The 25571-nt window shown below is 43.6% G+C and overlaps 1 protein-coding gene across 42 annotated transcripts in view; it reads left to right on the top strand.

Moving 5' to 3' along the window:
* Positions 1-25571, top strand: part of DLG1 (discs large MAGUK scaffold protein 1) — a 441560-nt gene that overhangs the window by 408259 nt on the left and 7730 nt on the right. For 23 of the 42 annotated variants that reach the window (XM_073358919.2, XM_073358923.2, XM_073358918.2 and 20 more), the window contains 5 exons: positions 1693-1728; positions 11356-11406; positions 15465-15566; positions 15847-16019; positions 18151-18260. In XM_073358919.2, coding sequence (XP_073215020.1) covers positions 1693-1728; positions 11356-11406; positions 15465-15566; positions 15847-16019; positions 18151-18260 — 472 coding nt within the window. The remainder of the gene's footprint in view (positions 1-1692; positions 1729-11355; positions 11407-15464; positions 15567-15846; positions 16020-18150; positions 18261-25571) is intronic. The other 19 variants (XM_073358922.2, XM_073358921.2, XM_073358930.2 and 16 more) reach the window with 2 other exon arrangements.

Below are 25571 nucleotides of genomic sequence, written 5' to 3'. Positions count from 1 at the left end.
TACATAAACATGGATTGCAGTTGGAGCTGATCAGGTGGTCTTATTTTATCTGCTCAGATGAGTTGCTGAGAATTTTTCTGTTTATATAACTGAGTGTACTTAGGCCTTGTCAACACAAAGTTGCACCATTTTTACTTAAATAGATTGTTACTAATAGATTTAGTTGAACTGGTGCAAACCCTTTGTGAACATTCTTATTTTGATATAAGAGTGACTAATTGACTTAAACCGAATCAAGATCAGCCTGGTTTAAACTGAAGTAAGAGGGTCCACTTGATCTTTTGTACTAGTTTAACTAAATCAGTTTAAAATATCACATTTGGTTAAACTGGTGCAGCTTTCTTCTGTAGACAAGCACTTAGTAAGTTTTGTACTAACAATGTAAGCTGATAAATTCAATGTGTCATTGCACGCTTAAATATGGAATACTTGTTTTTTTAAAAGTGTGATATATAAATATTTTAAATGAAAGTGAGGGTAAGTTAGCGTTCATTTCTACTTCTCTTCGAGCTTTTACTTAGTAGTTTTGTGAAATAGGGCTGCTTATTTTGAGTTGTCTTCAAAGGCTATACAATAGATTACTGGTATTTAGCACCAGAATTAATGTTGTTAAATGAAACCCCTGGACTGTGTCATTCTAATTGCATGATACATTTTAAAGACTAGACTGAGTTTAAGTATTGTTGTTTTTATTACAGTAGAACCTTAAGGCCCACACAGGGATTTAGGGCCCCATTGTGCTAGGCACTGAACAAAGTAGTGTTAAAAAGATAGTCCCTTTCCCAAAGTGATTACTATTCAGGGCTTCGATCCTGAAATTTATTTCATATGGCCAGACCCCCACCCAACAAAATTACTAAGGCTCCAAGCAGACACAGGACTGTCCCAAACACAGTGATTTTTGGGATTAAGACATAGGGTACAATAGAACAGATAGATGAAACATACAGGAAATTAGATAAAGCTGAAGAAGAAAACAGACAGGCATACCTTTGTACTGTGAGTTTTAGTCACGGCTCACCACCTGTTGTCTGTTTGCCAAGTATAAATTCCTGAAAGATATTTTAGTAACTGTTGTTATAGAGTTTGGACAGACGGTAGGGGAATGGGTCAACAGGTAAATGAGTTTGGGAGCTCTGCATCCTTTTAAATGGACACTGCCAAGTCAATTTTGGTACAAAACAAAATTTTACTAATAGAAATATCATTAATAGAAAATATTTTAAGCAAACAAGTATTCTCTGTGTTTGCAACCCTGATATTGATGCACTCTTGAGAAAATGAAAGTGAAATTGATAAGAAACTATTAACAAAAGCGAAACTGACTAGTCTGTGTATTGTAGAAACAGAGTAACACAAAATAGAAACAGCAAGGATGAAGAAAAGTTAACTAATTGGTAATGTTAGCCACATAGGTAAATTTACTCTTAAAAAACTGGGTTTTATTAACCTGCCAGTGTCTCTTGAAAGCTGCTGTTTTCTTAAGTTTTCCAGTCACTCATCAGTGCTGCTTCTATTATGATCGGTGATTCATTATAGGTGATGATATTTGGGCTTTATTCTTCATTGGCAAAAACTTTATGCACAGTATAAATGTTCTGTGGAATTTGACAGAATGTGTAATTCTAAGCAATGATTATTTTTATTAATGTTACCTCTTTAATTTCTTCTTTCTGCTGTCTAATATGAAAGTTATCTTGATTACAGATGAGTATGGTTGTTCAAAAGGTCCATTCTATTAATATCTGTTTTTCTAAAGTGTTCAACAGTATTGACAATATATACTTTTTGCCCTCAACCAGTGGGTTGTTTATATTTGCTATTTCTGTTTCTGTTTAATGTTTTGCTTAACTGATTTTTGACTTTATAGCAAAGTGATTTCTTTCAAAAAGTATTTCGTTACATATTAGCTGGAGTCCCTTATAGCTGAGTTGATAGTTGAGTGACTTTGTTTCTCTCTCTAGCCTAAAAGAGGTTCTGAAAGTATATACTGTCTTTCTCTAAGTCCATTTGCATGAGTTATTTTTTGAGGTGTTCAGTTATCCAAGTTGCATGTTTCTTGTCTTAACTACTAAGAAAAAAATTCAAACTGATGTGCACTCATCTATTGCTATAATAGACTCGGACCACAAAGTAAATAAAATAAAAGACAGTTCTTCTTCAAGTGATGGTCCCTATGTGTATTCCACACATGGGTATCTATGAATCTGAGTCCAGAAATTCGAGTGAGCAGTATCTACACATGCACAATAGATCTCCTTGTGCTCCAAATTGAGGACATGAAGGGGCAGTGCGAATTAACATCTCTCCAGTTCCTCATTACTGCCATAAGACCTGAGTTGAAATCCCATGTCCATTTCAGTCTTCCTTTTTTTGTGAAACAAAATACAATTTGTAAACAGTTTAGTAGTTAGTATTTTAATATTTTATAGTTTACAGTTAGTTTTTAGTTACTCCCCACTTTGGGATGCTTCTCCTTCTGAAGGAGGATTACGCCAAGAGTTCCAGGGTTCAAGAACTGTCTCCCCTGTTCCCATTCCTTCTCCATCAGAGATGACCACTGGCGCTGGGATATTGCCACAAAGTGCAGTATCTGCCATTCTTTCCCTCCCTGAACTCAGGACGGATGAGAGCTCCATCTGTGGAAGCACCTCATAGAGCAGGCTCTGAAACCCCATTCAGATTCAGGCCAGGGAGACACCCCATCTCCACCCCATACAACAACCTCAAATAATGAGCAGTACCCCTCTGAGCGCAAGCTCCAGAGTTGAGGCAAAAACTCTTAAGCCTAACAAACTCTCCCAAGAGACTACAGGTCATGAACATAGTCATATTTCTGTCCAGATATGTCTCAGAGAGGACCCCTCTCCATCTCAGTCAAAGTCAGTGAGCCCTAAATCTTCTGTCCAAGAACGAAAGGCATGGAAGGAGAAGGATCTGATGTTATTGGTTCTGGCTTTGGATCCATCCTACAAACTTGAGGAGTGGAACTCAATGCGTCTGTCTGGGCTTTCAATGCTGGGATCCCATCCTACAGCTCCAATGTTCTCCATGCAGGATCCCCCAAACATTAGACCTATGGATGACTTTGATCCACTGTTACCTTCCTCAGGAGCCCCCCAGGTACCAAGGAGGACTGAAAACTTCACCTCGCTGGAAGGTATCTTCACTTAGTCCTGCCCACAATCTCCCTTGCTATCAGATCCAGCTCTTTGTAGAGACATTCCTGCACCCAGGGAAACCACCCTGAGGGAAGGAATATCAGCCCCTATGATGTCTATAACTAACGTCCTCCCACTGGTTCCATCGATGCTGCCAGTAGGACAGGTGCCTATCATGTCAAGTGAATCTGATGCTCCTGATGAGGCTCCTCCACCCACCCCCAAAAGGGGAGGAAGGTTAGTCAGAGATCGAAAAAGGTATTGGAATCTCCCGCCTCCTTCCAAATATGGTTTTCCAGGGGACTACTGGTACCTGATGCCATTGGTTCCTCCCCCTCTGGATGATCTCTGCTTGTCTTATTGGGGCTTGTAGGATCCGTACAACAGAGGCCTGGGATGTGTGCAGGAATCCTCTCCTGGCCAATAACAACTGGCTCCATCAGAATTTGTGGAGGAAGAAGACATCAAGTCTGGTCTGTATGGTATATCATCCTCCTCACTGGATGAGCCAGTTGCCCCTTCATCCCACTGTCCACCTGATGTTCACAAATTGTACCAGGAGTTGTTGCAAAGGGTAGCAGCTGAGCTGCAGATACATCAGAGAGATTCAAGACACACAACAGGGCCTACTGGACACCTTCCAGCCCTCTGGCCTTTCGAGGGTGGCCCTTCCAGTTAACCAAGCCATCATGAAATTCACCAGATCACTGTGGCACACCCCTGCCTTTTGTTGCCCTACCCCAAAGAGAGCTGAGAAATGGTATTTTGTACCAGCAAAAGGGGCTAAATCCATATTTACCCATCCAGTACCCAACACCTGTGCAATCAGCTACAGAGAAGTCCAGGGCTCAGTATTCCAATAATCCCACAACTAATAAGGTCACTAAATGCCTCTTCCTTTGGGGTAGGAAGGTATTCTCTTCAGCTAGTCTCTAATTCAGAGCTGCTGACTACCAGGCAATGATGCAAAATATAATTTCCTTAATTATGCCAAACATACAGAATTTAAAGGCAAACTTCCCTAGCAAGACAGAGCCCAGTTCCAAGCCCTCATTGTCAGAGGCAGGCTGATGACCAAAACATCACTTCAAGGGGCAGTTGACACAGCTGATACTATCTCTAGAGCCATCAACACAGTTGTAGTCCTAAGGAGTTATGGTTGCAATCTTCAGGGTTCCCCAAGGATGTCCAGAATACCAGCAAGAACCTTTCCTTTGGTGAGTCTAGCCTTTTTAAATGCAAAGACTGAGAAGTCTTTGCGCACTCTAAAAGTCCCTAGAACAAACTTATACTCCCTGGACATTTACACCCCAGCCCCCAAGAGGAATCATCATAAGCAACACTATACACCCAGACAACCTCCTTAGGTGTTCTATCATCAGTCACATGAACCTCCATGTAAGATGCAAAGGACTCAAAGACCTAGATATATGGCTGCTTCTACCTCTACAACCACCACCCAATAACCAAAGGGTTCTTTAGATGATACGGTTGAGGACAGCATGCTGACATTGATGCCATGCATCATTACTCCCCCTGCTTTTGGTGGTCACCTTACTACTTTGCTCTCAACTGGGCAGAAATAACTATAGACAGGTGAGTAATAAACATCATAACCACCAACACTGTGCAATTGAGTTTATCTTGCCTGCCCACCACAAACCACCTTTCGGGCCCCTTCTCAGGGACCACGCTCATGAGGAAATTCTGCGTCAAGAGGTAAACTCTCTTCTTCAGAAAGAGGCTTTAGAACCAGTGCCTCCTCAGTATCAAGGGACTGGGTTCTACTCGCCATATTTCTTGGTCCCAAGAAAATCCAATGGAAGGAGACTGATTCTCGACTTATGCCAACTGAATGTATTCATCTGGAAATTCCTCACAGTCACACTGGCATCAATAATCCCCTTTCTGGAAGAGGGCACTTAGTTTGCAGCCCTCAACATGAAGGATGTTCATTTTCATACAGATATTCACCTTTCTCACAGAAGATTTCCTAGATTCTTCATTGGGCAGGACCATTTCCAATTCAGAGTCCTTCTATTCACGCTAGCTGCATCACTCAGAGTCTTCACAAATGTTCTTTCGGTAGTAGCAGCTTGGATGAGATGAAATAGTTTTACTATCATTCTGTATCTCAATAACTGGCTTCCGACAGACAGGTCCATCACAGAAGGCTAGTCAGCAACAGCATTCCTACTCCATCTTCCCTGGGAATTTCCATCACTACAAAAAGTCTACTCTGACGCCTATGAGGACCTTGGGCTTCATAGGAGCAACCATGGATTTGACTGCAGCAAGAGCCTATCTTCCCACTGAGTGATTCCACATCATGAGCAATCTAATAAAACACATCACCTTGACATTCTGCACTCCAAAGTACCCCATATTTACCATGGTGACGAGTCACCCCGAGAGTGCGACTGGAACTGGGGTACCACTGTGCCCTCTGACTTACCAGCCTGGGTTTCCTCTCGCACTGTGCTGCTGTGACAAGCTGCAGACCACTCCTAGTCCTACACTCCCACCAGCAGTCACACAGGCAGGGACATACCCAGCTGCAGTTGCATGCCGGCTCTGTCCAGCCACTGCATGAATCAACAATAGGAGGCTATTACCCTCTCTAATACCCCCAAATCCCCAGCCTAGGACCTCAGAGCTGTACCGTCCTGCCCTGGTCAAAAACCTGACCAGTATGAATGTATTACCCAGTTCGCCTCTCCCTCTACGTGGAGAGGAATATGCACAACGCCTTTGTTAACTGAGCTGAGATTTTTCCCAAACACTTCACTCAAAAACACACTGGTTAAGATAAAACAAAACAAGTTAAAATCTATCTTTCTGTAGTTAATTAAGTGATAGCGAACAGATCAAAGTGGATTACCTAGCAAATAAACAAAACTGCAATCTAAGCCTAATATACTAGATAGGATTTGAATCAGCAATATCTCACCCTGACTGATGATACAAGCAGTCCACCAAGCTTCTATACACAGGCTAGAAATCACTTTAGCCTGGGACCAGCACTTCTCCCAGTTCAGTCTTTGTTCTTCAGGTGTTTCCAGGTGTTCTCTTGTGTGGGGAGTGAGCCTCCAAAATGATGTCGCTCCCCATCTTTCATAGTCTCTCCATATGGCAAGACTCTCCCCTTTGTTCTAAGCCAAGTTACCAGCCCCTTTGTGGAAAAATACAGGTACCAAAATGGAGTTCAGTGTCATGTGGTCTGGTCACATGCCCTTGCATGCCTTGCTGAGTCACAGCATCCATTATCCATAGGCTGTCTGAGAATATGCTCTTCTATGGTCCACTGTCTTTGCTGATGGGCCACTAGCACTGTCTAGATACCTGAAAGGCTAGTTCTGGGTGTTTCCAACTTCACAACATCTTTCAATAACACATGCATAGCCAAAATTTATAACTTCGCATACAATGACAGCACATACAATCCAATGATATATTAATGTTTAGCAGATCAAGACTTTTAGAATGATACCTCACAAGGCATACTTTGTACAAAACATATAATTACATCAATATGGTAAGTATCAGGTACTTGGAGTGGAGAATGTCACATCACCCTCAAACCTCATACCACTGTCAGGGTTTGCCTGTCCCTCCTTGGCCACATGGACTCATGGATCCACATTACACCAATTGCCAGGCTCCAACTCTGCTGTTTACAGACTTGGCTTCAATCCATGTACTCACCAGAAGAAGACAAAGTCAGTGCCAAAGTAACAGTTCCAGACAAGGTTTTGGTCTCTCTCACCTGGTGGACAAAGCTGGAGAAAGTTGGGATGGAATTTCCTTTCCTGACTCCTATATCAGAGGCAACTATAGTCGGATGCCTCCATATTGGGTTGGGGAGCTCTTACAAACAAACAATCATACCACACCAGGATTTGGACCCATCAAGAGGCTGGGATGTACATCAGCTTACTGGAACTAAGGGCAGTCCGTTGGACCTGCATTGCATTCCTTCTGCTCCCGATCCTGTCACATGCAAGTAATATCAGATAATATGTCAACTGTCTTCTGTGTAAACAAGCAGGGGAGAAACAAGATCACTCCCTCTCCATGTGGAGATACACCAACTTGACGTTGACTATCAGACATCACATCGCTCTCTTAGCGGTGTATCTACTAGGCATGTAGAACTCCCTAGCAGACACTCAGCAGATATATTTCAACAGACCACGAGTGGGAGATTCACAATTTTGTTCTCAACAACATCTTCAGCCAGTAGGGAAAACACTGTCATGGGATCTGTTTGCCTCAAAAGAGAACAGAAAACGTCTTTTTTACTACTCCAGAATGCTCTGCGCTTAGGCTCAAAGGGCAGCTCCCTTCTATTACCCTGGAGGGACCTCCTATCCGGTCCCTCTGATACCACAAGTCCTGCAAAAGATCTGTCATGACAGAGCTCAGGTCATCCTTATTGAGCTCAGTTGGACAAGTCAGGGCTGATTCTCAGACCTCCTGAGAATTTTGACCTGTCCACCCATCGACATCTGACCATTTCTGGATCTGTTGATTTAATACAATGGCACAATAAGGCATCCCAAACCTGTGCCAGTGCAACTCAAGGCCTGGTATTGTATTTGGATAGACATCACATGTAGAGCTTTCATGCTCAATAGCGGTTCAGTCCATCCTCAACCAGAGCAGAAAGGATTCGACTATAAAAAGTTATTAAGCCAAATGGAAACATTTCTCCTCTTGTCATGACAACACCAGTTATCTCCAGAGTCTGCTGGGATCCCTGCTATCCTAAATTACCTACTTACTCTTAAGATGTCAGGTCTCTCTCTGTTAGCTTTGGATCCATCGGACAGTAATCAGTGCTGTTCAGCCTCCTATTGAGGATCACACTATTTTCACTCATCCTCTGACAACTAGATTCCTTTAAGGACTTGTTAGATCTTTTCCACAATTGGTAAGGCCAATGTTTCAGTGGGCCCTCAACCTCCTTCTGTCAGCTCTTACTAAACTTCCTTTCAAATTATTAGCCACCCACCACAGGATGCAAGTTGCCTTCCTAGGCCCCATCACATAAACCAGAAGGGTGAGCAAGCTGGGAGCACTCATGGCAGATCCACTATTTACTACTTTTCATAAAGCAAAGGTCTTTCTTTGCCTTCTCCCAAAAATTCTCCCCTAAAGTAATTACAGAGTTTCTTATCAGTCAAACTAACTACTTACTGATATTTTTTCCAAAGCTGCAGGCCTCCAGTGAGGAGTGAAGTCTTCACTCCTGAAACATCAGACAGGCACTGGCCTTTTATCTGCAAAAAACAAAAGCAATTAGAAAAACAACCAGGCTTTTTATTACCAGAACAGAGAGGTAGAGAGTCAAGCTGTATCTGCCCTGAGGCTCTCTAAATGGATTTCAGCCTGCATTACCCTTAGCTATCAACTCTCGCATTCTCCCCTTCCCTCCCACAGAGGCAGTGAGAGCCTGAGTGCCACCGCAGGGAGTGGAGGGGGGTGAAGCCCTCCCCCAACACTCACTCCTGGCAGATTTGGTAGAACAGTGTCCCCAGACTGGTAGTTCTGCTGCTGGGGTGGCCTCAGAGGCAGGGCAGTGCGGAGCAGGTAAGGCTCCCTTTCCCTCCTTTCCCCCGGCAGTGGCAGAGGCGCTCGGGCTGCTACTACTAATGGTCAGCAGGGGTGGTGCTGCCTTTCTAGGTTTCCCTGCATGCTGTCTGTAGAGAAGAGGTAACGCGAAGACTTGGAGCGGGCTCTGGGAAAGGGGTACTGGGGTGATGGCCTGGGGAACAGGGTTGCCACTGCCAGGCCTTTTTTTATTGCACAGCCTGTGCAGGTGCCACCCAGGACTCTGCTGCCATCTCCTAGTAATGCCTGAGGCAGCATGGGGCAGGGCTGGGCTGGCTTAGTCCCAGGCATTTGGCTGGAGTGAAGGGCCCAGCCTGGCCACCAGAGGATGCTACCATGGGGTGGGGGGATGGCACAGAAAACCACCAATCCTATTACATCTGTTAAGGTCCGTCCCCTACCCCTCTTGGCTCACCCAACTCCATCCTCTATACCCACGACCCAATCTCAGGGTGTCTACCCCAACATTATCCCTCTGCTGGGATCTACCTCCCCCCTGCCAAGTCTCTTCATCCTACTCTACACCCCCAGCCCCTAAACTCCACCTCCTGCCTGCATGGCCTCCATACCAGGTGTGGATTCTAGTCACCCCCACCCCACAGAACAAGACACTCCAATCTGCTGCAGAATTGCTGTTTTAGTTAGCATGCAAAGCTGATGCTATTTGGTAAAATTTTGGGAAACATGAGGTAAATTTTTTATACTTCACAGCCACCTGCTTGAGATCCCAAGTGATGCCCTAGTGACAGCCCATTTCACCAGAGTACAAGCAACCTCTACAGCATCTTTGTGAGACATACCTTTAGTAGAAAAATATAGGGCAGCTACCTGGAGCTCCTTACAGGCTTTTACAATACACTGCTTTGGTCCAGTCTTCTACTACAGATACAGCTGTGAGGACAGCAATCTTGCAGAAAGCCATAACATCTGCATCCCATCATTTCCTCCTTGAATACTGCCTGCTAATCTCCCACATGTGGAATACACATAGAGGACATCACTTGAAGAAGAAATGGAGGTTGGTTACTTATAACTGGAATGGTAGTTCTTCAAGATGTGTGGTCCTCTATCTGCCATCTGTCCCTTCTGCCCCCTCTGCTGTGGATCATGTCTAGATTTGCGCTAAGAAAAGGAACTGGACAGGTGTCAGTCTGTGCTGCCCTTTATGCCCTCGGTTCAGAGCACAAGACAATCTGTGGCACATGTGTGGACCAATGGACCCTATTTGCTAGAATTTCCAGACTCAGGTGCCTGGTGTCCATACATACCCACGTGTGAAATACAGATAGGACCACACATCTTGAAGAACCTCCAGTGGGAGGTAAGTAATGTCCATTTCCTCTGAGATTACAAACTTCGTTTTTTTTAAAAAAGCATGCTCTTTGCTTTGAAATAAAAGAGGGTAGGGGAATATTTATAGCAATATATGAATTTAGAAAGACCTTCAGATGTCATCCATTGATATACAATTGCATTGTAGCAGCATTAGGATCACTTATTACACATAAATGTGTCTGGTGAACTTCAGTGAATTCTCCAAAAATTAGCCAAGCAAATTAGTTGTATTAGTTGAACATTCAAAAGGATATCTTGTTTAAAGAATAATTAATGTGTAATCTGAATTTCTAGCTTTTAAATTTTTAATTTTATAGTCTGTCAATTAGTTGACTTGATTAATAGATTTTAATAAAATTTTGTTGTGAGAGCTTTTCATCATGTTGAACACTAAACTTTTTAATAGTGCAGTGATGGCAGCTGAAGTATATTTCAGATCCTTGCATTTGACATTTTAAAAGCTTGCAGCTGTTGAAGGTCAGTATTAAGTTATGTTTTTATCTCATTCACTGCTGATGTGCTTTCTGGAGCTGAGAACAGTTTCAGTATTTACATCTTTCCTAGTTCAAATTTAAAATTCCTTTGTCACAAATAAAATGTGTTGATAAGCATTATTTTGCATATACAGTATAAAAATGCCTTTTCTTAATTAAGAACTGTACTATATAAAGATATTTTGGCTAAATATCAATTTATGAAAAAGCTTATACAACAGCTTAAGACATTTGTATACAAGTTTTGGGCATTTTTTGTTTAAATATAAAACAAGAAAATCTACAGTCTAAATGCTGGCCCTTCTAGTGTAGAAAGGATCTCAATGCAAGTGCTTCTGCATCTAGCAATGAATGACAGCATGCATGCATTGTGTTCAGTAAAACATTTGCAAGGGCATTTAATAGTGCCTAAAACTTCTCTTATCTCATGCTTCATGTAAATTTACAGCATTTCCCATAAAAATCTTCATGCTGTAAATAAGGTTATTCACACTTTATGTATTTAATAAAACGGGTATGTCCATTTTATTACAAAATTTTTGTTTGGATTATCTTTGTGATTTTTCTGATGTATCACTCTATAGAGAACTTCCTTCATCAGTATTATCATGACATATATTTTGTTGAGGATTTTCTGATCTAATTTTCTTTCATTAAAGGACTAAAATTTTTTACATGTATGCCAAATTTTTTAAAACAAAAGCTACTTACCACTTCAGCAAATTTCCTTACGTATGTGTTTAAATTTTTAGGTGGACAAGAAGAATACGTCCTGTCTTACGAACCAGTCAGCCAACAGGAAGGTTTGTAGAACCTATTAAATTTAAAAAATATATATTTGTTGAGATATCAAAATGTTCCAAGTGTCCCTAGAATAGGGGTGGGCAGACTACGGCCCATGGGCCGGATCTGGCCCCTCGGGGCTTTGGATCCAGACCACAGGATTGCCACCCCATGGCACCGCAGGCCCCGCACCGCTCCCAAAAGCAGCCAGCACCGCCCCCCGCAGCTCCCATTGGCCAGGAACGGGGAACAACAGCCAATGGGAGCTTCAGGGGAGGCACCCACAGGCAAGGGCAGCATGCGGACCCCTCTGCCCCACTCCACCAGGTGCTGCAGGGACGTGGTGCTGGCCACTTCCGGGAGCAGTGCAGGGCTAGGGCAGGCAGGCAGGGAGCCTGCCCTAGCACCGATGCACGTCGCTGCCACGCCAAAGCCACTCCTGGTAAGAGGTGCCGGGCTGGAGCCCAAACCCTTCCTGCACCCCAACTCCCTGCTGCACCCTGCACCCCAAACTCCCTGCCCTGAGCCCCCTTCTGCACTCTGCACCCCGCACCCCAACCCCCTTCCCTGAGCCCCCTCATACACCACGCACCCCTCCTCTGCCCCAACCTCTTGCTCTGAGCCCCTTCCTGCACACTGCACTCCCCCCATCCCACACATCCTGTACGTCAACCCCCACCCCAGCCTGCATGCAATTTCCCCACCCAGATGTGGCCCTCGGGCCAAAAAGATTGCCCACCCTTGCCCTAGACACTGACATTACACTTAACACCCCAAAAATCTATTATACAGTATATGAATTACAATATTATTCCAGTACATACATTATAATGGCACTAATACTAATGAGTGCTAGTCGCTAGTAATATCTATACACCACTGACTTTACACAGGGATAATTTATTTTTAAGAGTTTTATCTGAATTTGAATCCTATCAGATCCTAGAGCTTGATTACCTATTTTTAAATATTCTAATATCTTCCAATCTGCTCTAATTCCATTTCCCGGTTCCAGAACAGCAAAAAAAAAGTAATATTTCACTGAATTATTGACCTGTTTAAAGTTCCAACTGTAGCTGGTAAAAATATTTTTTTCCACTGAATTTGACTATTTTTCAAAAATTGAACTTTTCACAGAAACATTTAAATATTTTAAATGTTTTGGTTTTTGAAAACTTTTAGTGAAAAAGGGAGGCTATTTGTTCCTACTCTAAATATCTCTTTCCACCCCAGCATTTTTGCATGACCACTTTCATTTGCTTCAAAAATGTGTCTGAAAATGGGGGGGGAGCGTCAAAATGTTGTAAAACTTAATAGGATAACAATTAATTTTGAACTGGCCAAAATTCCTGCTCAGCTTTTTAACATTTTTAAGTTATGTCTAGGTGCAACCACCATTTCATTCTTTGCAGACTTAGAAAGGGGTCAGAACAAAGGCAAATAGCTATAGATTTGTGGACTGATTTTCTGAGGTACTGGGTGTTGAGTTGTTCGGGATCTATACCAGATATTTGTAATCTGAAAGTAAAAGGGCTGTCTGTTCAGAATACTCTGCATGTGCAGTATATAATTAAAATAGCATTTGTAAAGTACATCAGAAATAAAGTGTCCACTTTAAAGTTATAGCAAAATAAAGCTTTTGTACTTTTAAAAATTATCCTGATCCTCAGAGATCTTCAGGGGGAGTCTTCAGAGAACCTAAGATTTCTCAGAATCAGCATCATGCTCAGTGTCAAGATAACTGCACCTGAATTCTCCCTCCATGATCCCTCAATGGCACCCACTTAAGGTTTCTGACTCCTGGCCATTACCTCTCTTGTGTGGAGACCCATATCTCTCTCCCTTCTAACTGGTGTTTTAAGGCTGCACAGCTCCCTGCCTTACACTGCAATATCCCCAGCGAGCCAGTTTGCCTCTAGGCCAGCACTTATGCTTTGCTTTCTCTCTTTGAGGGCTATGAGGGCATTGCCAGCAGTTACAAGTTACTACACAGCTCTTTCTAAGCAAGAATCTTTATTCTTAGGGTAAAATCATTAAAGAGAATTTAAAAAAAAAAAAAAAAAGTTCTGATACACATGCTAAAAGCTTATGAGAGGTTACCCGTCTCTCTTAAAGGGCCCTAATAGGCCAAAGTCTTTCCAAGCCTTCCGCAGGAGTTGGGGGCCCTTGGACAAGAGGGTCCTGTCCATTTGCTGGATCAGAAAGAAGGCACTGAGTCAGTTTAAATCTGGCTTTAAATGAAAAGCCCTTTCTTTTTCTGTTGGTGTCTGCAAAATCCGGTTTGAACCATTATATGCAAGCCTCCCCAGGGAATGGTACCTCTCTGGAGGTATTTAAGACTAAGGGATTCACCTTAATCATCCCCCACTGGTCATAGTTCCTGGTAAAGCTCTGGCAACTCTCCCTGCCATCGCAGAGCTGCATACATAAACCGTTCATACACGTAATACAATTTGGTCCCCAAAGATATTTGCAATGTTTGTCAGACTCAGCATCTTGCAGGTCCCATTGTTCTCAGAATAGCAAGTCTGAAAATACAGCAACTATATTTAGATTCATAAATGTAGCTGATGGATGATGAGCTCTTTTGAAAATCTTGCCCTTTACCATGTAAATAAGTGATAAATTTTTCCAAGCTGTGGAGCACTCAGCAGCTCACATTGACTTCAGTATAGATTTACTCATGAGGGCATTCTGTGCCAAAAAATTAAAAATTCTGTGCATAATATTGTAAAATTCTGCTAGTTTTATTTGTTACTAAATAACAAAAATAATAAAAATAACCCTGCAGCCCCCCCATCCCCAGGGTACGGACTCAGCGGTGAGGCTTCACCCAACGCTGACACAGCACAAGACCTGGGCTTGCCCCAGGCACACCCTCGGGCCCTGCCCCTCTGTGCCAGGCACACCAGGTGTGGAGCAGGCAGGCTCAGTGTTGGGAGATCCAGGTGTGAGGTGAAAGGATTCTGTGTGGAACAATCTGGGTGCAGGCAACTGAGTGCAGGGTCTAGATGTGGGGAGATCTGGATGCGCAGAGGCTCATTGGGGGTTCCAGGTGCAGGGGCAATGGGACTCTGCAAGGGGCTTCCAGGTGAAGGTGGTTGGGGCTCAGCAGGGGGGTCTGGGTGTGGGGGTCTCAGTGCTGGGGAAGTTGGGTTTGGTGGGGGTCTGGGTGCAGCTTGTTGGGTTCAGTGGTGTGGGGTTCTGCATGTGGGGGCTCAGGGTGGTGCAAGGGGTACAGCTCATCAGGGTGGGGTTTGATTGCAGGGAGCTCTGTGGGGGGTGGTTTGGGTGCAGGGTTGGGTGGTAGGGGATCTGGGTGCAGGGGTTGAGATTCAGTGGGGTGAAGTTTAAGTATGGAGGGCTAGGGGGGTTCTGGATGTACCAGCTGAGGCTTGGCAAGGGTGTCTGGGTATGGGAGGTCCAGATGAACGGGGGGGTTAGGTGGATGGGGGAGCAGCTCCCTGTACAGTGACCCCTCGCCCCACAGCTGAGAAGAGATGGGGGCAGGAAGCAGGGAAGGATGCTGAGCTTCCTGCAGCTGGGGGAGGTTTCTGGAGGTGGGTCTGACACAGCGCAAGCAACTCCTTGCAGGGGAAGAGGAAGTCCTGTCCTCTCCTGCCTCCAGCCCAGCTGGGATTAGTAGCTGATCCTGGTTCAGGATAGAAGCCACTGGCTGGGGTGTCCCCAGCCCTGCGGTGATTTATCTCTCTGCCAGTTGCCTGAAACGATGTACCTGCGCTGCTAGGGAGTGGTGCATGACTGCTCTTGCAGCTTCCCTTTGCTACCCTGTCAGAAAGTCATTTTTTATGTGGAGAAGCAAAGAAATCTGCAGGGGACATGAATTCTTTGTACACGCAGTGACACAGAATTCCCCCAGGAGTATAAATTGGCCTACAACCTTCAATAATTTCTCCCACCAGGAATAAATTTTGTATGTTTTAACTGTATCTTAATGGTATAATATAATATAACTAATCTATAATCAGAATTATAATAAAGCTTGTTTTGGTGAAATTTGAAGGTGTTTTAATGATCAGACTATAATGAAGAAACATTATCAATCTATCTTTAACAGTCAATTACACTCGGCCAGTGATTGTTTTGGGACCCATGAAAGACAGAATAAATGATGATTTAATCTCAGAATTTCCAGACAAATTTGGATCATGCGTTCCACGTAAGTCCCAGCAAATACCATAGCGAATTTAATCAAATAAGCTCTGTCATAGTCCTACTGTGACCTCTCTGTGTTGAGTTCAATAATTTTTATATTGTGACATGTCTTTACCTCCTAGAATTATTTAAGTGTGAAATTTGTATCCATTTCTCATTTAACAATTTTAAAGTATAAATGGAAGACATTCTCTGGAAATATTTGCCACCAAGTATTGTAGAAAACATTTAATTTGTGGTGAAAGTTGTAGCTTTGTTAGAGAGCTTTTTACTTATCTTTAAAGATACTACCAGACCAAAACGAGATTATGAGGTGGATGGACGGGATTACCACTTTGTCACCTCTCGAGAGCAAATGGAGAAGGATATTCAGGATCACAAATTCATTGAGGCTGGCCAGTACAACAATCACCTTTATGGAACAAGTGTCCAGTCAGTGCGGGAAGTAGCAGAAAAGGTAAATCTAGTGCTAGTGTCTGACTTCTATTTTTTGAATTTATATTTTTAAGTTTCACAGCTATATGGGTAGGTCCTCATTTATATACCATGCTCCTCTGAACATGCATAATAAATAGCATAAATACATAGAATTATAAACAGAGAATAGGAATACTATATATATACATATATATATATATATATACACATACACACACACACACACACACATACATATACATATACACACAACCAATTCTATCCACTATTTTAATACGATTATGTACAGAAAAACCTTGCTCCTTCACACACAAAGATCTATTTTCTCTAGCAAGGATTTAACAGCAGAGTGATACAGTGACATCTCATATTACTAAGACCTTGTCTATTCACAAACAAAAAGTGCATTTAATGACAAAGTTACATCAGGATACACCTCATCCACCCAAAACCTTAAAAGAATGGAAATAAGAAGTTAAGGGGAAAGACCCCTGGCATTCCTTTCAATGTTCATATTGCCTACAGTGCTGTCAGTAACACGCTCCTAACACTTCGTAATCCATCTCTAATAAATACCAAAAAGCAACATGTACTCCATCTTCTTCAAACTTGCATTCTGCACGTTTGGTTGATAAAGGTAACTGCAGAGATGTGATATACTTAGAGCTTTGAATGGCGCTTGACTTAGTACCGCATGACATTCTGATTAAAAACTAAGCACTATACAATTTCAGTAAAGTACACGGTAACTGGTTTAAGAACTAGCTGATAGATATCAAAAAATAGTAGTCAGAGGGCAGCTATCATCGAATGGGGGTGTTCCTAATGAAGTTCCATGGAGATTGTTGATAGGCCTGACATTATTCAATATTTTTCACTGCAAATAAATGTAAAATCAATGCACATAAAATTTGCAGATGATAGAGATTGATGGAATGGTAAATAATGATGAAGACAGGGCAGTAATATACAGAACTGTCTGAAGTGCTTGATAACCTGCGTCCATGCAAACAAAATGTGTTTTTAATAAAGCCAAATGCATGAAAATGATTTAGGGATCATAGTAAACAAACAACATAAGCTTCCAATACAATGCTGTAGCAAAACGAGCTAATCCAATCTTTGGCTATATAAACACGGGAGCATTGTGAGCAAAAGTAAGGAAGTGATTTCACCTCTGTATACAGAATAGGAAAGATCAATTCTGGAATACTACATACAGTTCTGGTGTCCACATCCTAAAAAGGATGCTGAAAAATTGGAGAGTGTATGGAAGGAAAACAAAAATTATTCAGAAGCTGCAAAAAAAAAGCCTTACTGTGTGAGATTTAAAGGACTACATGCAAAATGAAATGCAAAAAAAATTGAGCAGTAATTTGATTAGTGTATTAATACCTTTATGGGGAAAAAATACCAGGTACTAAAGGGCTATTTAATCCAGTGGAGAAAGGCATAAGAAGAATTAATGACTGGAAATCGAAGACAAATTCAGATTAGAAATAAGGCACAAATTTTAACAGTGAAGGTGATTACATTGGGACAGACTTCCCTGAAATAAAGGGAGAAAGGTGGGTGACACCTATGGAGTTTGTGGGACGAATGGAGGAATGCAAGGAGCACCTGGTATGTGCTATTCACTAAGCCTAGTGTGCTTAGAAGGAACAAAATGTGCAACTCTCTAGTATATTTAAAACTGAGAGAATAAAATCCCCAACCAATATTAAAAGGCAAGGTAATTTCTTGAAATACTGACACTGCATTACATATGTGACAGATATGTGAAAAATAGGGCATTGTACAGCTAGGCCAGTGTCACTTCCAGTTATAAAGCAAAGTGTTATCAACCCGTATTCAATTAGAATTAGTTAAGGCCAACACAACTCTAAAGGCTGGAGTTTTGACTGGAATAATGCCTTATCCTTAGATATAATTTTTTTAATCAGTGGGTACTACTGAAATAAATTTGACAGCAACTGGAAACTGTTAGGATGATGAAATCCTGATTCCATTGACGTCAATGGCAAAACTCCCACTGATTTCATTGGGGCCAGGCTTTCACTTCTAAATTGCATGTAATATGCACATGTGTAACTTGAGGACTTTACTTTTTTCGCTCTTCCCTTCTTCTCCCCCGCCCCCTTCTGCTTTAGGGGAAACACTGCATTCTTGATGTCTCTGGCAATGCGATCAAGAGGTTGCAGATAGCCCAGCTGTACCCAATCTCCATTTTTATTAAACCCAAATCAGTGGAAAACATCATGTGAGTAAAAACAATGTACCTGAAGCTCAATTGTTTCGAAGATGGTGAAGGTTTTTTAAAACATATCTATAAATCATTTGAAAGATAATATAAAACCCACTTTTAAAAAAAATTGTTTTGTGTATGTAACTTTCTACATTGAATTCCCAAGGGGATTTTAAGGCTGGGTGGTTCTTCAATTCCTAGTTCCTATATGTATTTCACAGTTGGGTACTCATACTTGCCATCCACCAGAGACTGGAAATTCTAACAAGCCGCATCCATTGGCCCAAACATGCACAGTAGTTCTCCTTTTGCTCCAGACTGTGGGCATAGGAGACAGTGCAAGCTAAATCCTCCCCAGTTCCTTCTTACAGCTGCATGACCTGAGTCAGAATCCCTGTGTCCACAGATTTCTCCAGTTTTCTCTTTATAGCCTATAAATAGATATAGTAAATAGTTTTACTTAATATAGTATAGTTAGTATAATTCTTTTCCCATACTGGGGAGTCCCTCTCCAGAGTCTGGGGCTATGCCCAGTGTCCTGGATTTCAGGAAGTTTCTCTCTTGCCCTTGCTCCTTCACTGTGAACAACGAACACCAAAGCTGCCTCTACCATTTGGGTATCTGCAAAGTGCAGTATCTGTCTTTCCTTTCCTCCGTGAACACGCAAAGCTTCTGAGCTTCAACTGAAGAAACACCTTATGGAAAAGGCTGAGACCACACTCTGATGCGAGGCAGGATGCTTGCACTCTACACTGGCCTCAAGAGGCAAACAGCGTCCCTCCAAGCACGAGCTTGGGAGCTGAGACTACTGCTGCTAAGCTCAAGGACTCCTCATGCAATGCTTCCAGTGAAAGTAGGCTGCACTCTCACAGTCACAAGGACAGATCCCCATCCAGATCTGTTCATAAAAGATGAGATCCCTTCCTGATCAGGTCGGGTAAGCCTTCACATGTAGATCCTAAAGGCTCAGGAACACTGAAAACCCTGAGTCAGGAGGGTAAAGTGCAAAAGAAAAAGGATCCATCAGTGGCTCTGACTCCTAAGCACAAGGACTGACATCTGCTAGCTCCATCTAAGAGTGCAGGACCTGACTCTTCGGCGGTACTGGCCCGTCTCTCAAAGGGCCACCCAACTGCAATCTTTTGGGACACATCGGAACTGTCAGTCCCATTCATCGGAACACCCAAAACACCAGAATGGATGGACACTTACACTTCCCTGGAGGATATCTATCTCCCTCTCCCCCAGTCACCCTCTCTTCTCTAGCCTGATCCTTCCAGGGACATTGCCACACTGGAAGATGAGACTACTTCAGTGAGACAGGAACCATCTTTTCTTCTTTGAGTAGTGTATCTAGGGGTGCTCCACTCTAGTCCCTTCATGTGCACATGCACTTCTCGAGCCCTTGATTGGAGATTTTCTGTTAGCAGAATCAATTTGGCCTATATATGTCCTATACCTCCTTGTGCCACACACCACCGAAGAACCCAGACTTGCAGACTTTATAGGCCTGCACAGGTGAACTGTCCTTAGATCCTTCTCAACCCCTCAGCCGGAGATGGAACCCTACTGTGTCTGCCTTGAGCATGCCTTGGCTAGCTTCTTGTTTATAGTTTAGTACTAGTGTGTATGAGATAGTTGTGAGCTAGCTAGTTAGTAGATAAGTATCGAGAGGATTAATGTTGTTCCTCTTCACAGCCCACTCATGGGGATCTATCCTGATTGGGAAGCTTGTCTTAAAGTCTGCGAGTCTGGAGTAATTGTTAAAATCATATTTTGCTAACAAGGCCTGATAGTGACACAGAACTGCAGGGTTCCAGAGGAAAACAAAACAAAACACCCCTTTCTTCCCAAAAGGTCCAACCTCTTTGAACCCTTGTCAGGTGGAGTGGTCTTCTGATGTTGTGACCTTTTTCTCTCCATCGCTGCTTGTACCACCAGAGAGTTGAGTGCTGGAGGGAGAAAAGAAATTTGGCTCCCATGGTGGGCATGAAATATTATCTCTCAACCCTTTGTGTATGGCAGTGCAAGAGGCTGGGGTATACCAGTCCACTCTAGCTGGCTCCAAGATGGACTCATTAACTGAGAGTGCCACCTTGCTAGGACCTGTAGGCTGCAGAATATCCAGGAGTCAGTGTTGTGGGTCCTGGACCTTCGCTAATGAGATCTCAAGGTTATTGGCTATCTTCTGAGGTAGCTCCTAGTACTGTCTCTGGTTGCCTGGTGGAGATGGTGAGGATAGAGTGACTGCTTCATCCAGAGATGAGGATGAGATTCTGTTAGTACCATCAGTACCTGAGGATGCAGATCAACATCCTCCTCCTTGTATTTTGATGGATCCAGTGGATGCTGAGTAGGCAATGTGTGGTGTGACTCAAAAATGGAGTTGTGGCATCTGCAATAGGAGTCCCATAAGCCTCAGCAGAGCCAAAAGGAGGGGCCAAGTGGCTGAGGGGAGCCCATGGCATTGGGTACAAGTGGTCCCCTGGAGGTAACAAAGAGGTCCCACCTCTGGAAATCACCAATTTTGGAATATACCATGGAGAAACTGAGACTCCAGTTCCCATTCACAGTCCTGGGAGAAATGCCTGCTTATAGTATAGGCAGTGGAGTGGTGTTCTGAACACTAGTGAGATAGATGGCTGAAATTTGGATCTGTTGGGCTTTACTCTATTGCTTCTGTGCACATGGAGGGAGATCGTGCTCCTCCTTTTTTGTTGATCTAGAAAATGCAGGCCACGTTGTCTATCGTGATCCTGATTGATTTTCCCCTGATGAGGGATAGAAAATGAAGGCAAGCAGTCCAGACTTCCCTGAGTTTCAACAGGTTCATGTGGAGAGTGGTTTCCTGAGGTGACCATCTATCCTGAGCCATGAGTGTATCGAGGTAAGCTCCCCAATCCAATAGGGATGCATATGTTGTCACAGTTGTTGCTAGAGTTGGGTAAACGAAAGGAATGCCTGCACCAACGTTGAGTTGATTTTTCCACCAGTCAAGGGAGTTCTTTATGTGAAGGAGAACTGTGGGTGTATGGCTATATGGATATAAGCATCTTGTAGGTGGAGGGCCAAAAACCAATCTCCTGCCTCTACTGAAAGGATTATAGCTGCCAGAGTCACCATCCTGAACTTTTGAGACTTTACAAAGTTGTTTAGTAGCCCTAGATCCAAAATGTGTCTGCACCTTCCATCCTTCTTTGGCACAAGGAAATACCTCAAATAGAACCCCTTTCCTTTGTGAGGAGCTGGGACTGGCTCTATCTCTCCTAATCGAAGGAACGAGTCTATTTCTTGTCTCAGTAAAAGCTTATGAGAGGGCTCCCAGGAGAGGGTCAGGGAAAGGAGGGAGAGACCTAAAGTGAATGATGTAGCCTGATGTTAAGACCTCTGTGATCCACTTGTATGTAGTGATCTGCCTCCAAGCATCTTGGAAATGGGAAAGGCCATCTCAAAAAGAGTGGAACCCAATTACAATCCTTCTATCAAGAAAGGCAAGATAGTGTCAGAAACATCCTTACAAGCTTAGCCACTGGCATAGCTATGAGGTGTGAGTCTTTCACTCTTTGGGGTTCCCCAGAGAGGTCAAGATCATCATACAGGACGTACCTTTTGACAAGCCAGATTTGTTTATCAAGAAAACGCATGAGGCCCTACACTCATTGAAAGAGTCTAGATTGAGCCTCCATTTCCTGGGAATTTATACTCCAGTCCCGAAGACAAAAACACGAACTACAGGTGTACAGTCAAGGCCGCCTCCTCCTCAAACATTCTACCACCAGCGTCCAGTTAAACCTCCACCTAAAAGACACAGGGTTCAGAGGCCAAGGGCTGCTTCTGATGACAAGTGCTCACAGTTATTGAAGCCACCCACTTCTACCCTCTTTGTCTTTGGGAGCTGTCTCTCACTTTTTGCCCATAATTGGGACTCTATCACAACACACGATTGGGTTTTAGAAATCGTCCATCAAAGTTACACCATCCAATTTCTCTCCTTCCCTCCCCACAAACCCCATTCCTGACTCCACTTTAGGGACCACTTTGATTAACTGATTCTTCAGCAGGAGGCAGACTCTCTCCTCTGAAGAGGGACAATATCAAGTGCCACCTCAATATCAAGGGAGAGGCTTCTATTCCTTTTATATGTTACCCCCAAAAAAGATAGATGGAAGACACCAATTTTGGACCTTGAAATCTCAACATCTTTATTGAGGAAGTTACTGGAGCAACTCACCTGGTTTAGATTGGGAGGGAAAATGCCATTTGTAATAAGACCAGAGAAAGAAGAATGTGTCAACCAACAAGGTGGAAGTACAGAAGTCCAAGGTGCAGTTCAGTGCCAAAGGAGACCTAACCAAGCATCAAATGGAATCTAAAAGCAATAATCCAGGATCAAGCTCCCTACCACCCTTTCCCAAAGTCAAAGTGGTACACTTCATGCTTGGTGTTGAATCAGCTTGGTCCCTCTGTATGCTTGGTAGACCTGAGAAGTAAAGGGTAGAGTTGGGTTCAAATAACCCAACTCAAAGCTCACTTAAGTAAGGAAAGAAAGAAGTGAGAAATGCTTTCTTCCCTTTGTCTTACAAATTTGCAGCCATGAAGTGATGGAGGCTTACAACATTGTGTGCCCTAATGTGAAGGGTGTGGACCTGGTCCCAAGGGTTAGAAACAGTCCAGTTGGTAATGCATCAGTCCTAAGACCATCACAGAAGTACAACAGGCTCCAGTTGCACCATAAAAATAAACAAAAAGAAAGTCTACAAACCACCATCTGGAACTAAACAAAATCAATCTACCTTTCTGAAAAATGTGTTGTCTTTGGACACTGGGGTAGTATCTGAGGCTATTGAAGAAGTACAAGGGGTGCATTTGAATGGTATCTGTGGGCCCAAATGGACAACTGGGGAAGGTATTGTATGGTTTGAGAGTTTATGGGTCTAATATGTTCCAAATAGACACTTTTAAAAGGTGCTGAATGTTGTGGCATATAAAAAAGTCTGGGTTTTTTCTAAGGCAAAACAATTGTACTTTAGCAGGCTCAGAATAATTAACAAACATGTATGTAAATAAAATCCAGCTGTTTTAATGGCAAGTAACAAATGATAGAATCATAGGACTGGAAGGGACCTTGAGAGGTCATCTACTCCAGTCTCCTGCACTCATGGCAGGACTAAGTATTATCTAGACCATCCCTGACAGGTGTTTGTCTAACCCGCTTTTAAAAATCTCCAATGATGGAGATTCCACAACTTCCCTAGGCAATTTATTCCAGTTCTTAAGCACCCTGACAAGTCAGGAAATTTTTCCTGATGTCCAACCTAATCCTCTGTTGCTGCAATTTAAGCCCACTGAATCTTGTGCTATCCTCAGCGGTTAAGAAGAACAATTTTTTACACCCTGCCCCAGCCCAAAGTAAGCACCTCCAAACTCATAATTTTAAGGTCAGACAGGACCATCATGATCATGTAGTCTGACCTCCTGCACATTGCAGGCCACAGAACCTCTCCCACCCATACCTGAAAAAGATCCATGACCTCTGGCTGAGTTACTGAAGTCTTCAAATCATGGTTTAAAGACTTCAAGTTACAGAGAATTTACCATTTACACTAGTTTAAACCTGCAAGTGACCTGTGCTCCATGCTGCAGAGGAAGGTGAAAAACCCCGAGGGTCTCTGCCAATCTGACCCAGGGAAAAATTCCTCTTGATCCCAAATATGGTGATCTACCATAAAATGTTTTTTAAAAAGTGTTCCACAAAATGTATAAAGCCAGAAGGGACACTGCGGCAACCATACTGGGAGGCATGAGAGTTTGGGTCTCTGTTGCAGGGCCAGTACCTCCCACCCCTGTCACATGGAACAGGGGGATGAGGTTGTGGTAGCCCCTCGGTTAAGTCAATATGACTGGACTCAGCTTCAGGCCTGTGTGATCCAATGGCTGGCACCACTAGGGCTCCCCTCATCTGCGGGGGAGTGTGGCCTAATGGCTGGAGTCAGTAGGGTGCCCCAGGGGCGGCAGGGGAGTGCGGCCTACTGGCCAGAGTCAATAGGGCTCCCCTTGATGGCAGAGAAGCAAAGCCTAATGGCCAAAATTGATAGGACCCCCCTTGGTGGCAGGGAAGCAAGACCCAATGGCCATAGTCCATAGCAGCAGGGATTGATGGGAACCCCCCCCCCCTCCCAAAAGGGAGGGGCAACCAGGTTGGGGGACCCAAGCCCTCCCTGCTCCACCGGGTCCCAGCCCAGGGCCCTGGTAGTGGCGATGCAGTTCGCCACTAACTCGGCATGGAATCCACCTGCAACACGCCGACTGTTGCCAGGACCCTGGGTAGTCCCTCCTGGGGCTACTTCCTACCGTGACTCCTGTAGCTGAAGTCAGGGTGTCTTCGGGGTCTCAGGGTGCCTCAGGTGGCGGCTGCAATCTCCCTAGAGCATCCACAGGTGCCTGGGCCTCAGCGTCTCCTGCTCCCTCAGTCCAGGTACCTGGCTGCTCCTCAGCTGGAGCCAGCGAGGTGTATCCTTCCTCCTCGGTTGTCAGCCCAGACTGAGCTAGGCTGCTCCCTTTTATACTGCCGCAGCAGTTAGAGCATGCCCAGCAGGGTTGAGGGTGCGTGGTTTCTGCTGCTAAGAGCTCTGCTTGTTATGCATTTAATGGAGGGAATAGAAAAGATAAAGCAAGGGGAGTAATCAAGGTTGTTAGACAGCACACTTACCTGGACCACATTAGTGGAAGAAGGAATTCATAATATTGGGAAAGAAAATTTGCAAGGCTAAAAGGTGCTGGACCTGGGCACCACATAAAATTAGTAATTCAAGTGTGCCAATTATAATTGCTGTTCCTAGATGAACAGGGAATCCTAAAGAATTAGTATATGTTAACAGTGTACAGTAGATAATGGGACCTATAAACAGCACTATTCCAGTATAAAAATGGCAACATAAGTAGATGAAATAAACACAGCCTGCTGTAAATGAATCAGGCACAGATGGTTCTTTGAGTGGTCAGCCTATATAAACCTGACCACAAGCGAAGGAGGTTGCACCTGAGTAGTCATTAAAAGGAGAGTTAAAGAGGTGGTATAGCTCGGGTACACAGTATGTGCTCTGGGAGACCACAGCTTCTCAGGAGGGACAGCACCGTGCCTGGGGAGGCTCGATAGGTTTTGTCTAAACCTCACTTCTCTGACTCAGATGGGAACCCATGCCCTATGGCCTAGTGTGCAGATGAAGGAGAACGTGACAAAGGATGTGACAGACAACACTGACTTGGAGTCACCGGTGACCAATCTCTTTGTACTTGTGCCTCCCTTGTCCATTAACAGCGCTGTCG

Source organism: Lepidochelys kempii, chromosome 9 (assembly GCF_965140285.1).
Source record: "Lepidochelys kempii isolate rLepKem1 chromosome 9, rLepKem1.hap1, whole genome shotgun sequence".
NCBI lineage: Eukaryota > Metazoa > Chordata > Testudines > Cheloniidae > Lepidochelys > Lepidochelys kempii.
This window is presented reverse-complemented; position numbering and strand designations above follow the sequence as displayed.